The sequence below is a fragment of the Bufo gargarizans genome, chromosome 6 (genome assembly GCF_014858855.1).
Source record: "Bufo gargarizans isolate SCDJY-AF-19 chromosome 6, ASM1485885v1, whole genome shotgun sequence".
Lineage (NCBI taxonomy): Eukaryota > Metazoa > Chordata > Amphibia > Anura > Bufonidae > Bufo > Bufo gargarizans.
In genome coordinates this window covers 199,926,314-199,944,553 of record NC_058085.1, presented here as the reverse complement: position 1 = coordinate 199,944,553, position 18,240 = coordinate 199,926,314, and the positions used below count along the sequence as shown (strand labels likewise).

Here is an 18,240-nt window from a genome sequence, read left to right as displayed (position 1 = left end):
ATGTGTTCTAGAAACAAATGCCTGAAGAGGGCCACACTTGTGTAGAAATTGTCCACATAAAGATGGTACCCCTTGCCAAATAAGGGTGACACCAAGTCCCAGACTGTCTTCCCACTGCTCCCCAGGTAGTCAGGGCAACCGACCGGCTCCAGGGTCTGATCTTTTCCCTCATAGACACGAAATTTGTGGGTATAGCCTGTGGCCCTTTCACAGAGCTTATACAATTTGACCCCATACCGGGCGCACTTGCTTGGGATGTATTGTTTGAAGCCAAGGTGCCCGGTAAAATGTATTAGGGACTCGTCTACGCAGATGTTTTGCTCTAGGGTATACAAATCTGCAAATTTCTGGTTGAAGTGGTCTATGAGGGGCCAAATTTTGTGGAGCCGGTCAAAAGCTGGGTGGCCTCTGGGACGGGAGGTGGTGTTGTCGCTAAAGTGCAGGAAACGCAGGATGGTCTCAAATCGTGTCCTGGACATAGCAGCAGAGAACATGGGCATGTGATGAATTGGGTTCGTGGACCAATATGACCGCAATTCATGCTTTTTAGTTAGACCCATGTTGAGGAGAAGGCCCAGAAAAATTTTAATTTCGGAAACTTGGACTGGTTTCCACCGGAAAGGCTGGGAATAAAAGCTTCCCGGGTTGGCGGTTATAAATTGTGTGGCATACTGATTTGTTTCTGCCACAACTAAATCCAAGAGCTCCGCAGTCAAGAACAACTCAAAAAATCCCAGGGCCGAACCGATCTGAGCTGTCTCAACCCGAACTCCAGACTGGGCGGTGAAAGGGGGAACTACAGGTGCGGCTGAAGTTGGGGACTGCTAATCAGGGTTTGCCAGCACCTCAGGGATTCTAGGGGCTCTACGGGCCTGTCTGTGCGGTGGCTGCGACGGGGTAACTACTGCACGTGCCACCGTACCAGCTTCAACTGCCCTTCTGGTGCTCGCCACTTCACCATGTTGTACGGCAGTGCTGGTACTAGGTCCAGGATGGGCTGCGCTGCTGGTGTATGCCTCACCACGTAATCCGACAGCGCCAGCCCCACTCTGCTGCCCTTGAAGCGGATCCTGCGCAAACTCTGGTCTAGCGACATGGGGCCGAGTACGCCTGGTGCTATCAGGGACCTCAACCTCCTCGTCCGAACTTTGAGTCAGACTGCCACTGCTTTCTACAGGTTCATATTCTGACCCGCTAGATTCATCAGATGAGGGTTTCCATTCCTCATCCGACTGGGTCAGAAGCCTGTAGGCCTCTTCAGAAGAATACCCCCTGTTTGACATTTGGGCTACTAAATTTAGGGGTATTCCCTGAGACTACCCAAGAAAAAAAGCAAGCCTGTCTTACAAATGGGAGGCTAGCGAAGTACCGGAGGCCGCTGTGGTTCATAAAAAAATACCAAAACAGATTTTTTTTTATCGCCGCAGCGCTTGTGAAGTGAATCTGCAGTGATCAAAAAATAATAATTTTTTGTCACTGCGGCGGGGCGGGCGTGGGTGAACGCACGTGTGGGTGACCGATCAGGCAAACACTGCGTTTTGGGTGGAGGGCGAACTAAGGTGACACTAATACTATTATAGATCTGACTTACAGATACTATAAAAGTACAAATGCTGATTAGCTATACGCTAATCAGCAAATAAGTGACTGTGGTGCGGTGGGCTGGGCGCTAACCGATCGCTAAACTACCTAACCAAGGGGCCTAAACTATCCTAAAACCTATCAGTCAATACCAGTGGGAAAAAAAAGTGTGACAGTTTACACTGATCACTTTTTTCCCTTTCACTAGTGATTGACAGGGGCATGAAGGGGTGATCAAGGGGTTAATTGGGGTGCAGGGGGGTGATCTGGGGCTATGTGTGGTGTTTGGTGCTACTCACTGTGAAGCCTGCGCTCCTCTGCTGGAACCAACCGACCAAAAGGACCAGCAGAGGAGCAGGGAAGCCATTTACAAATATGATGTGTTAGATGGCTTGCGATTTGACATTTTAAAAATCGCCAGCCTGCCAGCCACGATCATTGGCTGGCAGGCTGGTGACGAAATTGTTCTCGTTCAATTGCCGGCCCGCGATGCGCATGCGCGGGCCGGCTCAGTCCGAAATCTTGCGTCTCGCGAGATGACGCACGGAGGCGTCCAGGAGGAATGAATCGACTGCCTCCCGGACGCATCCGTGCGTTACATGGTCGGGAGGCGGTTAAGACCTCCAGTCAGACACTCAGATCAGACTCCCAAGGTTAGGACCCCTATTCAGACCTCAGATCAGACCCCCATGTTATTAAGACCCCTATTCAGACACTCAGATCAAATCCCCAATGTTAAGACCCCCATTCAGACTGGCATGTTAATAAGATCCCTTTTCCGACACTCGGATCAGACCCCCAATTTTAAGACCCCTATTCAGACAAAAACATTAATTTAACTTACCGGCTCTTTTGACTCTTCCTGCCAAGAAAGCACAGCGAGTGGCTGAGGACCAGGAAGCAGTGAGTACAGAGCCCTGGGAGCACTGCATTCACCGCTTCCCATTCCTCCTGTACTATTGAGAACTACCATAATGGAATCGCTCATTAGTGTTCGCCCCATAATAAGCACTAACATTTTCCTCCCACTTTGGCCTCAAACACACAAATGTATTTGGTTTCAGTTTCTGTTCCGGATAGGCTACAGACCCATTCATTTCAATGGGTCTGCAAAAAATGCAGACAGCACACTGTGTGCTGTCCGCATATTTATGTCCTTTCTGTAGCCCCGCAAAAAAATAAAAAATAAAACATGTCCTATTCTTGTCCGTTTTAGGCATTATTACAATGGATCCGCCCAAAAATGAAACAAAAAAACGGGCGGCATACGGATATCATCTTTTTCTTGCGGATCCACAATTTGCAGAACGCAAAACACATATGGCCGTGTGTATGTAAGGGCTCTTGCGTTGTTCTTTTCCAGCATAGAGTTCCGTCGTCGGGGCTCTATGCCGGAAAAATCCTGATCAGGATTATCCCAATGCATTCTGAATGGAGAGAAATCCGTTCAGGATGCATCAGGATGTCTTCAGTTCGTTTTTTGGCCGGAGAAAATACCGCAGCATGCTGCGCTTTTTGCTCCGGCCAAAAATCCTGAACACTTGCCGCAAGGCCGGATCCGGAATTAATGCCCATTGAAAGGCATTAATCCGGATCCGGCCTTAAGCTAAACGTTGTTTTGGCGCATTACCGAATCCGACGTTTAGCTTTTTCTGAATGGTTACCATGGCTGCCAGGACACTAAAGTCCTGTTTGCCATGGTAAAGTGTAGTGGGGAGCGGGGGAGCAGTATACTTCCCGTCCGTGCGGCTCCCGGGGCGCTTCAGAGTAACGTCAGGGCGCCCCACACACATCGATGACGTGATCGCATGGATCACGTCATCCATGCGCATGGGGCGCACGGATGGTAAGTATACTGCTCCCCCGCTTCCCACTAGTACTATGGCAACCAGGACTTTAATAGCGTCCTGGCTGCCATAGTAACACTGAACGCATTTTGAAGACTGATCAGTCTTCAAATGCTTTCAGTTCACTTGCGGTGTTACGGATCCGGCGGGCACTTCCGGCAAATGGAGTACACGACGGATCCGGACAAGCAAAGTGTGAAAGACCATATAATCTCTCATTTGAGATTTTAAAATACCAAACATATTACACCACAACCTGTATTTACTTCTCTTTGCTTACTGTGACTTTTGGTTGTTATACTCTTGTAAAATTCTTTTATTAAAGGTTTTTTATACAAACAAATAAAACAAAGAACGGTTTTCTACTATGATTGGAGAACTTGAACATAACATATTGATTAATCATGCTCGAATTTCTCCTTAATTCTATGTAGAATTCAGGAATATGAAACCAAAACCAACAATTAACATAGTTAACAAAACAAAAACAAACTATGCAGGGGTGCATCTTATGCCTGAGAAAGATAGTATTTACTTTTGAACCATCTGTCCCATCTATAGTGAAATGTTGCAGATCTGTCTTGGATCCTCGCTACCATCTGTTCAAAGGAGCATGTAGTATTCACAGCTTGCCACACCTCTTTAATATGTGGAGTATCCAAGGATTTCCAATGCCTTGTCACTACCAATTTTGTAGCCATAACTACGTGCGCTATAATTGATCTAAACTCATTTGGTAGGTCATCCAATCCTAGTAGCAGTAGTGCAAGTTGTGGTGTCAGTGTGATGCGTACATCTAGGATGGAGTGTAAAACGATCTCCGCAGCTTTCCAAAGAGGTTGTATAGAGGTACACTCCCATAGTGTATGAATGAGAGTACCTTTGGCCCCACAGAGTCTCCAGCATCTGTCTGACGTGTCTGGAAATATTAAATGCAGTTTACTCGGTGTGTAATACCATCTTAAGCATGTTTTGTATAGGACCTCTTTATGGTTGGTGCTGTGGAAGAATCTGTGTATATTGGAGAAGGCATTATTCCATTCAGAGAAGTCTAACTTGATTTGTAGATCATGTTGCCATTTGTCTATGTGTGTGTTAGTCGATGTGTTAAGTGAATCTGCCAATTGATTATAGAATATAGAGATACCTTTTTTCTTTTTAAATAATGCCGAGAATAGGGACATGTGGGTTGCAATCGTCCTGTCTGCAATGGAATACTTATTGACGAAATCTCTAACATTTAGGAACCTGTAGAAATCATCCCTTTCAAGATTAAACCGGGCCTTAATGTATGAAAAAGATGCAAACACGCCATCAACATAGAAATCTTGAAGGGAAGTAATACCTGCTATCTTCCATTCCTGAACTGGGATAAGGTCTACCCGATCTTGTAAGGCCTCCAGGTTAAATTCAGAGAGTGGGAGAAACAATTTGCCTTTCCTTAATCTGATAAATTCCTTCCATATCGCATCAGAGATCTGTATTACTTTGATAGGAGGTGGAGGGATCTGGAAACCTAGTAGTGGAGCTAATAACCTGGTCTTCAATGTATGTAGACCGCAGATATTCTTTTCAATTTTGACCCACAGCTTATCTGGGTTGTCCAACCACCAGTGAGACAGCTGATCTAATATGGCTGAAAAGTAATAGAATTGGATATGTGGGACTCCCAGCCCACCTTTTTTCTGGTGTCTAATTATGGTCTTAAACGCCACCCTAGGTTTCTTGTAGTTCCAGATGAACAGTCTAAGTTTAGCATTCAGGGACACAAAATAAGAGTGAGGAATTTCAATAGGAAGTGACCTGAAGAGGTAGAGTAGTTTTGGCAGTAGCAGCATTTTGTAAGCCGCTATCCTGCCTAGCCAAGAGATGTTGTTTTTGGAATAATCAGCAATGTCTTTATTCATTTCAGTAACTAGTCTAGGAAAATTGTTGTCGAATAATTTAGATGAGGGATGTGACACCTGTACGCCCAGGTAGGTTATCTCTGACTGTTGCCAGTCAAGCTTGTATCTTTGTTTAAGATCCTGTAGAAGAGTCATGTTAATGTTAATTGGTAGGGCTTGTGACTTGTCCTGGTTAATTTTGTAGTATGAGATCTTTCCAAAAGTTTGTGCAAGATCAAAGAAGGCTTTCAAGGAGGTCTGGGGGTCAGTCAATGACAGTATAATGTCATCAGCAAATAATGCCAGTTTATATTGTTCACTGTCCAGATTTATTCCACATATGTCTGGGTGGTGCCTGATTGCCATGGCCAGTGGCTCTATTGAAAGAATGAATAATAGGGGTGAGAAAGGGCATCCTTGCCGGGTACCATTAGTGATATCAAATGAGTCTGACAGGGAGCTATTAACATATACAGTAGCAGAGGGATTACTGTATAGGGCCCCAATCCCAGAGTATATGTGTCCTGTAATACCAAATTTCTCCATCGCTTTGAAAGCATATGACCAGTTGATGCGGTCAAAGGCTTTCTCCGCGTCAATTGTCAGGAAGACTGATGGGATGTTGAGTTTTTCACAGTACTGGACCAGTGAGATAATGCGCCTGGTATTGTCAGGTCCTTGTCTGAGTTTCAGGAATCCTACTTGATCTCTGTGTATTAATCCTGGGAGTATGTTTTGAAAACGGTTGGCTATAATTTTGGCATAGAATTTGATGTCAGCATTCAATAGAGATATTGGTCTATAATTTTTCACGTTTGACGGGTCTTTACCAGGTTTCGGTATTATAACTATTGTAGCCCTCAGCATGTCTTTAGGGAATGTGCCCCTGGAGAAAGCCAGATTATAGGTTTTGTGCAAATAGGGTAGTAATATGTCTATGAATGTTTTATAATATTCTGTTGAGAATCCATCTGGACCTGGGGATTTTTGATTGGGAGAAGTCTTTATCGCGTTTGATATCTCAACCAAAGAAATTGGGAGGTTTAAGCGTTGCAGCTGCTCTGGGCTAATTTTTGGTATGTCCAGTTTATCTAGAAAATCTACAATATCTTTTTCAGCTACCAGTCTATGTGGATCTGAAGCTAAGTTATATAGTTCCTCATAGTATGTTTTAAAGGCATTCGCTATATCTCTAGGGGCTAGTTTGGGTTGGTTGGTAATTGGGTGTGTTATGTGGCGGATTTTAGTTCTCTGTATCTTGACTTTCAAGCGCCGTGCCAGGAGAGCGCCTGCTTTATTATCATGTGAATAGAAGTTGAGTTTAGTTTGTCTAAGGGATTTTTCATATCTGTATAATAGTAGATTGTAGAGTTTAAACCGTATTTTTTGTAGCTCTTTAGTGATGCTATATGACGCGTTTATCTTGTTTTTAGACTCCAGATCTTGGATAAGTTTCAAAGCTGCTTTAATTTCCTTTTCCCGTTGTTTCTTTATATAGGAGCCTATAGACATAAAGGTACCCCTAATGTTTGCTTTGTGTGCAGCCCAAACTGTAAAGGGATCTACATCAGGGGTGTCGTTGAGTTCAAAATACTCTTTTAGCTCAGAACTGATTTTTTTGGCCAAGTTTTCATTCTTTAAAATAGATTGATTAACTCTCCAAACATAATCATTAGTCTGGCGTTGATTTATAGCAATAGTCAAGGTAACAGGGGCATGGTCTGACCAAACAATGGTGCCAATCTCAGTCCTGGATAAGTCTATTAGCGGTTGCTCAATTAGAAAATAGTCAATCCTCGAGTATGAATGACACTTGTTGGAAAAATAGGTGTAGTCCCTTTCTGAGGCGTGTTGCAACCTCCATATGTCAAAAAGACCATTGTTTTCTATTATTTTCTGGAAGGCCGAATCTCGGTATCGGCTTCCATGTGTAGAATCTAGTGTAGAGTTGGGGACCGCGTTAAAATCACCACCTATTATTAATGCACCCTTTTTCATTGTATTAATCTTTTTCAATAATTTCCTAAAAAATTTTGTCTGTCCTGCATTAGGAGCATATAAATTCACTAATGTATATAATTTGTCATCTATTTGGGCAACTAGAATTATGAACCTACTCGCTGGGTCTAAATATTGTTCTTTGATGTCGACTGAGATGGTGTCCTTAAAAGCAATTAAAACTCCCCTTTTCTTCTTTTTGTAGGTGGAATAGATTATTTTAGGGAATTTTTTGTGCCGCAGCTGAGGTGTGCTTTTTTTCTGCAATATGAGTTTCCTGGGCATACAGTATGTCACATCTTCCATCAATTGCCTCATTCCATAGCTGACGTCGCTTATAGGGGGAGTTTAATCCCCTTGCATTAATCGAGGTCAGTACAACAGCCATGGGTAAAAACTAGACATTGCTGAGTTATTCCATACCTCCAGGTCACTGTACCATACAAGTAGATTCAATAGTGGGTCCCTTTCCATACGCGCATGTGAGGATCCAAGACAGTATAGGAGAACATCGTATTGAAAGTAAATGCAATTCCCTGCAGTGAGAACAAAACACAAACAAAACAATGTTAAAACTGAAACATATAAAAGTACATGTTGCCTTGAGTAGCCCTTGAATTAACAAGGCAAAGAAAAGTAGATGAACTGGTGTCATCTACAACAATTACTGGGGCGGGTAAGTCCAGCAAATATAAAGAGAAGTCCTCCACAGTGAAAAGCTCTCAGTAGGTGCCTCAAGCGTCTTTCCTTTGTCTCTGGTGACTCATCCTTCTTTTATGATCCTGTTGTTCAGTAGGGTGTAGTCTCTCCTGAGGCCTTCTGGAGCTGCCATCTTGATAACGTGGTGGTTGCTCAATCTGTAACTTCCATTCTTTCAAAGTGGCTAGAGCTGTTTCAGGGGAATTCAAGACGTGTAATTCGCCATCTTTAAAAACTAGGATTTTAACTGGGAACCCCCACCTATAGTTTATGCCGTTAGCAGCCAGGGTTCTGGTGACGGTAGCAAAGTCTCTCCTGGCCCTAATAGTGGCCGCAGATAAATCCGTGAAAAGCTTAACCCCAGCAAATTGGTCTGGGAGTTCAGGGTTTTTCCGCATTTCCCTCAACATTTGTTCCTTTACATGGAAAAAAGTCAGTCTGGCTAATACATCTCTTGGTACATCTTTGTGGAGAAATGTTGGTTTAGGAAGTCTATGGGCCCTGTCGATACTGAGTTCGTATTCTTTTGCATGTGGGACCAAAAACTTGATCGTATCTGTTATATATGGGGCTAGGTCTTTGTTAGGGACCGATTCAGGGAAACCTCTAAATTTGATGTTATTTCTCCTACTACGGTCCTCCAGATCAGTAATTTTAGCTTGCAGGGATTCGATCGTATCTTCGAATATATTATGTCGATCGATTATTTCATTTTGTGAGGCAGCAAACTCCCCCATTTTATTTTCAACATGAGAAACTATCTCCGATTTCCTCAATAGCTTGCTGAAGCGGTATAATCGAAGATTTAAAATCGTTATTGATGGAGCATTTAAGCGCCAAGAGCATGTCTTTAAGCAGCCCCGCTGACAACTCTTTATCAGCCGCTTGAAATTTTTCAAAAGCGTCAGGGTTTTGATCGGATGCTCGATCAGTACTCACTGTGTCTTGTTCTCGGCCTTGCTGTGGTGGATCTCCGGTCTTTTGCGGGGAAATATTCGGTGGAATAGCAGTTAAATCCAATGTAGTATGGTCAAGTTCTCCCTGTTCTCGATCGCTTTGTTCCGCTGAATCAGATGAATGGGGATTCTGTTTCTCATGAGCCATCGCGCCTTCGATGTTTTTTCCTTTGTCCAGCTTGGGTGCGGTCACAGCCGTGGCGCGGCTCTCCCTCGATATTTCTCTCGATTCCTTGACCGATTTCCCCCTTTTAAGTGGGGTACAGGGAGGCAGTTGTTCGATCCTTCGAGTAGAACTGATCGGTGTCGAATAAATCGATCTCTTTTCAGTTGCTGGGGCTCTCCTACAGCTAGAGCCCGATGAAGCGTCGGACGCTGTCCCAGCGTCGTCCCGGTCGTCCTGCTCATGGCTGGAGAAAGACCTGCTTCTTCTCATCGATCGATCAGATTTTTTCGATGCCTTCATTCTTGAATGCCTAGACCTCTTAATATTAAAGAAATGGTCCATTTTAAGGCAATATTAGCGTTGAAATGTCGCTTTTAGAGCTATGATGTGGAGGAGCTCCTTCCTCATGCGACCATATTCCTTCAGCAGTCAAGCCACGCCCCCTGGTTGTTATACTCTATTGTTGTCCTCTATATCTACATTTTACATGCACCTTTCTTATACATATTTCTTACATTATATTTCAATACAATAATTTTCTACAGCTTTTTCCCACAGACAAAATAATGCCAGAATCTACTGGGCGGGCGGCTTGGGTAATAATAATATGTCATAATATGTCAGAATATATGATATATGTACATGTATTGTGGATTTATGGCAGCTTTTATTAGATAGGATCTTACTCTAGGTTGTAATAATGCCATCTGTCTGTATACATTCACTCTTTGATCCCCTGATATATATTCCACAGATTTCCAATTTATACATACCTCCATATTACACCATATACACTCACATATTGTATCCTTTATTTTCAGTAGAACATTCCTCACATACATTTTTCTCATATATTCTTATCTTCTAGTCCCCGTTTATATATGCAGTTCCATTCTCATTTCTCATTCTTTCAATCTATTTCTTACCATTTTCTCCTTCTAACCATTCTTCTCTGCCCTCATCCATTGCCCCACATAAGTCAACTCTACCCTTCATACATCCCATACATTCCTATCTTCTGTCTGTATACATATCTATCCACCCACATCACTTCATCCATACTTTATATCTAGCTTTGCCCTCACTCTCTTCACCATAATGTTTCTGTGCAATCGGTATATGTAGCCGCCATTTTATCTACTTCCTCCTACTCCAGTCATCCACATGTGCTTCGTTACCAGGTTTCATTTACATTGCATTGCTCTCTGCTTATTCTTATCTACACATCTCCATCATGGACTCTCCTGTGCCCTTTACCCACTGGCCCATCCTACTCTGGCTTCTGGTGACATTTTACCTTATACTCCATACTGATTTTTCTTGCGCAGATATAACTCCTTAGCATTCATCATACTGAATTATTACTTGGATTTGCATCCTGTCAACATTACTTTTATGTTTCATACCCATCATTTAAAAAAGAAAATAAAAATACAAAAAAAGGGATACTCAGCTATACACGTGTGCCCTGGACTTTACTTGTTTATATTAAGTGTTTGACGAACCCTCCCAATGACACCTTATTTTTTTTTTCTATGCAATTCTATTCTACTGGTTAGCAATATAAATAATGTCAGAAAAAATTGTTAGTACCCGTCCGTTAAAGAAATAAAAACCCATAAAACTGACACAAAAAAAATATAAAAAAATAAAACTGCACTAAAAGTCAGCTAATGAAAATCGGACATTTATTTTCAACGTGGTTCAACTGAATAATTTAAAAAAACAAGCTAAAAATACTGGATAAAAATGATGGTACACCTAGTAAAGATTAATTAAATAATTTGAACACAGGAACATGTTAAACCTAATAATTGTCCTGTAATTAGCATCACAAGTGTCTTCAAACTTATAATCGGTCAGTCTGCCTATTTATAAGGGTGAAAAGTAGTCACTGTGCTGTTTGGTATGATGGAGTGTACTACACTGAGCATGGACCAAAGAAACCTGGGGAGAGAGTTGTCTCAGGAGATTAGAAATAAAATTATAGACAAAAAGTTTAAAGATAAATGCTATAACACCATCCCCAAAAGCTTGATGTTCCCGTTACTACATTTGCACATATTATTCAGAGATTTAAAAGGTCTATGGGACTGTAGTCAACCCTCATGGACATGGAAACAAGAGGAAAATTGATAACAAACTGAAGAGATGGTTAAAACAAATGGTAACTAAAGAGGACAGAAGAACTTCTAAAGAGATTAGAGGTAACTCCAAAGTCAAGGTACATCAGTGTCGTTGCCTTCTTAGCCAAAGTGGACTTAATGGAATACGACTGAGGAGGAAACCACTGTTGAAAGCAAATAATAAAAAAAAAAAGCAAGAGTAGAATTCACCAAAATGCATACTGACAAGACACAAAGCTTCTGGGAGAATGTCCTTTGGACACATGAGACAAAACGAGGCAAGTCCCTTCAGCTCTATGTTTACAGGACTGGGCCAAAATACCAGTGGACCATTGAGAGTTACGGAAATCGCTTGATTGCAGTGATTGCTTCAAGGTTGTGCAGCAAAATATTAAGTTACAGCTACCATCATTTTTGTCTAGGCCAGTTTCATTAGTTTGTTTTATAAATTATTCTATTGAACCACAATTGAAAAGCAATGTCTGATTTTCGTTAGTTGATTTTCAGTACGTTTTTATTTATCATTACTTTTGTCAGCTTCAACTTATTTCAGTGACCATTGAGGGTTTTTGTTCTTTAACGGAAGGGTACCAACAATTTTGCCCACGAGTGTAAGTGACTGCATGGGACGCAATAGAAAAACGATTTGGCTGGTTGTCAAACATTGTCAGGAGTATACCAAATTATGTGACTATGGTTATAAGTATCTTGAATACTATTTCACTGTTTAACTATTTTAAACCTTCCTCTTCCAACATTAAATTGTAAAAAATGTACTTTAAAGCTGACACTGTGGTTTAGTATAAACATATTGATTTATTCATAAATTACCAAATTCCACACTCCTGAAATCAATTTTTCCAGGTCCCTTTTATGTGAAAAATACAAAAATGTAGGCTACCAACATATGGTTATGAACCTCCAGATGCTGAATGTATTCAGAATCTAATGAAACCTTTGTTAAAACAGAATTCTAAAAAATTCCTACTCTTAAGTCATCACATACTTGAACAAAGCCTTTCGATGATTTCAGCATTCTTGGCCGCCCAATGAGGTCAAAATATTTTCATCAGAGCATATTATGCGGTTCACAACATCTAAAAGTGGGATTACACACAACAATTTCTGACTATCTGACAGATAACCACAGGTTATAGACATAGCTACAGCAGGTATGGAAAAAAACAATGTAATTCTATTTTCTATTTTGGCTGGAAAAAATTCTGATGCTCAACATGGTTAAGAGGGTGTCAATTTAGAGTTCTTCTCCTTTCTAATCTTCAGCAGTACATCCACATGTGCTGCATATTCCAGCAACTGACAGTAAAGCTCCAGCAGCAAACAGAGCTTTTTTTTTTTTTACGATTTAAAAAAATCTAAGGAAGCCGAATGATAATCAGGTATCAGAGCTTCAGATTATTAGGCATCTATAGCCAGCATGAAGTCTTTGCTCCAAAGCTCTTAAATTAAACACGGCGCTATTAAATACAATAAAAGGTAAATGCACACGATCAGGATTTATGTGCAGAGAATTGGTGCGGATTTGCATGCAGATTAGGTGTGGATTTTACTCCCTGATCGTGTGTATTTAGCCTAAGAGCAGCCCAATTGATGATACATTGCACAATCTTCACAATATCTGTCCACATAAATTGTATCAAGTGTTCTTGAGTAGAAATTTGGTGTATATTCTGGTTGCTGCATTCAGATGCCTAGAAGGAAGGGCAAACACAAATAGCATAGGACCTCTGCACAAGAACAATATTTGGGCCCATGCTCTCCAAAGCTCAGAGAGCATTCCCTTAACTCGCTCTATGAATCCATAAATAATTGTGAGCTATGAAATGAAATAGCTCAGTATCTTACATGCAATTTAATAGACAGAAGGAAGGTGTTTTTGATGTAGTAGTGGGCCCCTCACCTACAGGTCCCAATGAAGCTGCTTAGGTTGCACATATGTATGGAGAGGCCCTGCCTGACTAGGGGCCACAGCACAGGGTTCTATCTGCTGCTGGAGCTTTTCATTCGGTTGCAGGAAAGCACAGTGGTTTGTGTTGCTGGAGTTCAGAAAGGAAGATACCCTGATAATAAATTACATTTTTAATTTGCTTATTTTTATGGTAAGGAAGAATGTTAATCGGAATGTTCAGCTTATCTATGTTAACAGCTTTGTGTGTAAAGCCACATTAACACCTTACTAAAGAAATGTATTGCATACAGTGCCGAGGCATTGATGATACATTGCACAATCTTCACAATATCTGTCCACATAAATTGTATCATGTGTTCTTGAGTAGAAATTTGGGGGATATTCTGGTGTCCTTATCAAAGATTTAACAACTGGCATGTTTCAAGAAAGATTTAAAAAAAAAAGTGCAGTTACTTGTAGTGTCACTTAAACTGGTCTACAGAAACAAATCTGGAGCGTGCCACGGTGCCCCTAATTCAAGTATCAGCCGAAGCAAATCACTGCTAGTCACCTCTAGCAGTAAAGGGTGGTAAGACTGTTTATACTACAGGGCCCAAGCAAAAGTTTACATAGTATATTGGTGAGAAACAGCTCTTTATGTTGAAACCCCTGGTCAAGTACCTATAATTAGTGTGTTATGAAAGAAGAACAAAGGCTCTCAGGTTGATCTGTATACACTAAAGATTAACTGAGCACTTGAAAATAATGTCCACCACCATTTGGCTAACTCATTAGTCATTGATTTTCCATCAATTTTCCACGGTCCTGAAGAGTTTGCCCGTGACTGTTACCGGACTGCTTGTTGTAATTTTTCAATTCTGGTTTCTCTATGGAACATCTTATACAAGCAAGACAAGATGATCAAAGCTACTTATATCCAATCTTTCATCTGGTTTTCCATTAATTGGTGCTCTGGTAGAACTTATTGTTGATGCTGTGCCCATATAATTATGTAATAGATCCACACCATGAGCAGTGGTTCTCAACTCAAATTTCAGTGAAGTACAAACAGGGTCATTGCCTATTGCTTCACTGTGATATGAAGGAGTAGCATGCAGAGTTTCAGAAGGCACCAGCTGGGATCCACAGGGCTTTGTTCTGTTCTTGATCCACAATTGCCAGGATCTGAGTGCAAATGTTGATCAGTGCACCCCCTTGAATTACAGCTGGAATAAAATGAGAAGAAAAAAGAAAGTTAAATAATATGCAGCACAAATGTCAGCGCAGGAATGTCAATCAGTGTATATTAACAAAACTTACTTTAGACCCTTAAAGAGGTTGTCTCATCTTGCTGTTACTAAGGCGAGATGAGCCACTGTCCCAACCACCTCCTGGGAAGTAGAGCGCTTTGGCGCAGGAGGTGGTTGGAACTGTGTCATATTTCGCATTAGTAACAGCAGGGAGACAACACAGAATACTGTTTTTACAGTGGATTGTAGCACTAGGCGCTAAATTGCCCCAAGGATGTAGCTAAATCCTTGGGCATCAGGGCACTTATCGGAGATCTCTGGTCACTAAACCCCTTAGAAGCCATGGTCAATAGAAACGAGCTGCCAGTCCATTGGCACTCTGAGCAGCAATTGTGGGGTGCAGTACTTTAGGGTTGCTCACACAATGTGTTTTTGACAATCTTATGGTCGCACTTTTGTACGCAGAAATTGGCATTAACCTCTTGCCTACCGCCGCACGACTTTATGCATTGTGGTGGTAGGCTCTTCTCTGTAATCTGACGTATAAAAGCACTGGGTTACATTGCAATCTGCTGGCGCCCTGTAGTCCTGCAGATCGCCGAGACTGCCCGGGGACCAAAAGAAGCAGTCTCACTGCTGGCATCCTTGTAGCAACCTGATACAAGGATCCATTGCAGTGTACAACGTAAAAGCCAGTGGGAAGCACTCTTCTTGATGTAAGAGCGCCCCCTGCTGGCTATAAAATTAACTGTGAGCCTGCAGGCTATGAATTAACCTCTTCCTGCCCTGAAATAAAAAAAAAAAAAAAAATAAGCCATAAAAAGAGAAATACAGAAAAAAAAAATAATATTATAGCAATAGTCATTAACCTCCCTGGCGGTATGATTATGTCAGGAATTTTGTTCCAAAAGCGGTACCATTTTTTTGCATGGAAATTTGGTGTTATGTATTGTAGGCCTGCAATTCTTAGTAATTACTTACTTAAACCTGACCAAAGAAGACTCTAGTAGACCTCTCAGATGTGATAAAGTTCGAAAAAATAAAATCATGAGTTATAATCTAATAAATAATATAATTTTATTCAGTAATGTAATTAATAATGAAATTTGTCAAACAAAAGAAAATTCTGTAAACATCCTGGGTGTGGTAAATTTTGAAACATGGGACTGCACATAGACCAACGTCACAATCAGGGCAATGGAACCTGGTTTCCTTTCGGATTTTTTTTCCATTTCCATCTCGCTTTGAGCAGCAAACTACACACATCCTTGTAGGTGCTGCCTTTTTTGCGCTTGGCGGGATGTAATCCATAAAGTGACGACCAGTCAGCCTCTCTGGGTTTACAACGTCAACAGCGCGACGTCCAGATCTGTTCACGGCCACTGATGGCGTTTGGTAGTTCACAAAAATCTGCTCCGCCACCTTCCAGATGAAGTCAGAGTGAACAAGAGGCTTGTCACTCTTTCCTTTGTACAGTATATAGGCATTCCACAGACATTGTTCCAGGAGATGCCTGAATATTTTTTTGTAGTATTTTTTTTGTTGCTTCCGCATTGCTGGATAGAATGTCATCGCCTGATCGGCTCTATCGACTCCTCCCATGGTGTTATTATAGTCGATCACAAGTTGTGTAAAAGTTGTCTGTTGTCACACAATACCCCTTATTGAGCAATGGTTCAAGCAGTGAAAGGACTGATGACGTTGCCATCCCATAGCCGCTGTACCTGGGGTTGAATTGTGTTCCTTTGCCGGTGTATATGATGGAATTCCATATATAGCCAGTTGTAGACTCGCAGAGCATATAGGATTTTATTCCAAACCGCGCTCTCTTGAATGCGATGTATTGAATCCAGCTGAGGCGTCCTTTGTAAGCCATCAGACTTTCATCAATGCTGATGTCTCTGTCTGGCACATAGGCCTGCTGGAAATTTGTTATGATCATTTGGAATACTTCCCAGATCTTCTTCAGTTTTGGCGCTGGATGTGTGGCTTCGTCAAATTCCTCATTGTTGGTGAAGTGTAAATTCTTCATTATGAGGGAAAATCGGTACTCGGACATGATGGTGCCAAAAAATGGGGTTGCCAGCAATTTATTGGTAGTCCAGTACCATTTCTGCAGGGGTTTCCCCACCACCCCCTGAAGAAGTATTAGCCCCAGAAATTTCCATATGTCCTCCTTACTCACCGGTTCCCATTTTCTGGTTCTGGAAAACTTGCTGTGCAGAGTAGTGGATTGCTGCTCTTTGTAGCGGTTTGTCTCCGTGACAATCTTTTCAATGACGTCATCAGTCAGAAATAATTTTAGGTACGCCAAAGGATCATTGTGATCAACTTCTACCTTCAACCCAGGCGATCCTGTAAACGGGAATCTTGGCGGTGGTACTGCATCCATACCGCAATCATTAGGGCACAAAGAGCGCACCTCACTGAGCTCAAGTGCAGATTCGTCGCTGTCGCCACTTCTCTGGTCAGGTTCAGAGTCGGATGATGAATCTTTCCACGAATCGCTATCGCTGTCGCTCAATTCTGCGAGGGGCTCTGTGTCGCTGTCGCTTATCTGATCCAAACCCGCTTTGGTGATGCTAAAGTGACGCTTTGATGCCATGGTAAAAAATATATATTTTTTTTGCTTAGAAAAAACAGCCAGGGCAGTCAGGGCAGTGTAGAATGATCAGATCAAATCTGTCAAATCTGAGGTGATAGTGTAATCTGACAGGATTGTATCACCTAACTTTATGTGTGTGTGTTTGACTTATATACAATGTATTTTTTTTGAATCTCCTGCCCAGTTCCGCCTCTGTGAGGCGCTGCAGCTCACAGAGGCGGAACCAGGAAGAGAGATGAGACATCCGCCGGGGCTCTCACCGGCGATCACAGCGGGGAACATCGCTGGATCGCCGGGATTAGGTATGCACACCCGCGGCTCCCTCTGCAATCTACGCCGAGCGTGACTCGGGGTTACCGCTTCTGGCAGCGAAAATTAACCCCAATACCGTCAGGGAGGTTAATAGTATTAGCAATAGTATAGCAGACTATGTACACACCCATACAAACATCTCCCCCATACAAACATCATATATATATATATATATATATATATATATATAATATATACTATACACACACACACACACATACAGTACAGACCAAAAGTTTGGACACACCTCATTCAAAGAGTTTTCTTAGTCATAGATGACTATGAAAATTGTAGATTCACACTGAAGGCATCAAAACTATGAATTAACACATGTGGAATTATATACATAACAAAAAAGTGTGAAACAACTGAAAATATGTCATATTCTAGATTCTTCAAAGTAGCCACCTTTTGCTTTGATTACTGCTTTGCACACTCTTTGCATTCTCTTGATGAGCTTCAAGAGGTAGTCACCTGAAATGGTTTTCACTTCACAGGTGTGCCCTGTCAGGTTTAATAAGTGGGATTTCTTGCCTTATAAATGGGGTTGGGACCATGAGTTGCGTTGTGGAGAAGTCAGGTGGATACACAGCTGATAGTCCTACTGAATAGACTGTTAGAATTTGTATTATGGCAAGAAAAAAGCAGCTAAGTAAAGAAAAACGAGTGGCCATCATTACTTTAAGAAATGAAGGTCAGTCAGTCCGAAAAATTGGGAAAACTTTGAAAGTGTACCCAAGTGCAGTCACAAAAACCATCAAGCGCTACAAAGAAACGGACTCACATGCGGACCGCCCCAGTTTCAGTTTTTTTGGTTGTCCGCCTCCAAAGCAGAATGTAGACAGAACGGAGGCAAACAGATGCATTCTGAGCAGATCCTTTTTTATTCATAATGCATGAGGGCA

At 41.8% G+C, this 18,240-nt stretch overlaps 1 protein-coding gene across 3 annotated transcripts in view; it reads right to left on the bottom strand.

Moving 5' to 3' along the window:
• Positions 1–13,567: 13,567 nt before the first annotated feature.
• The window catches only part of DLG5 (discs large MAGUK scaffold protein 5), a 219,561-nt gene continuing 214,888 nt past the window's right edge, over positions 13,568–18,240 (bottom strand). For all 3 annotated transcript variants that reach the window (XM_044296449.1, XM_044296451.1, XM_044296450.1), the window contains exon 33: positions 13,568–14,394. In XM_044296449.1, the coding sequence (XP_044152384.1) occupies positions 14,291–14,394 (104 nt within the window). In that variant the 3' untranslated portion in view covers positions 13,568–14,290. The remainder of the gene's footprint in view (positions 14,395–18,240) is intronic.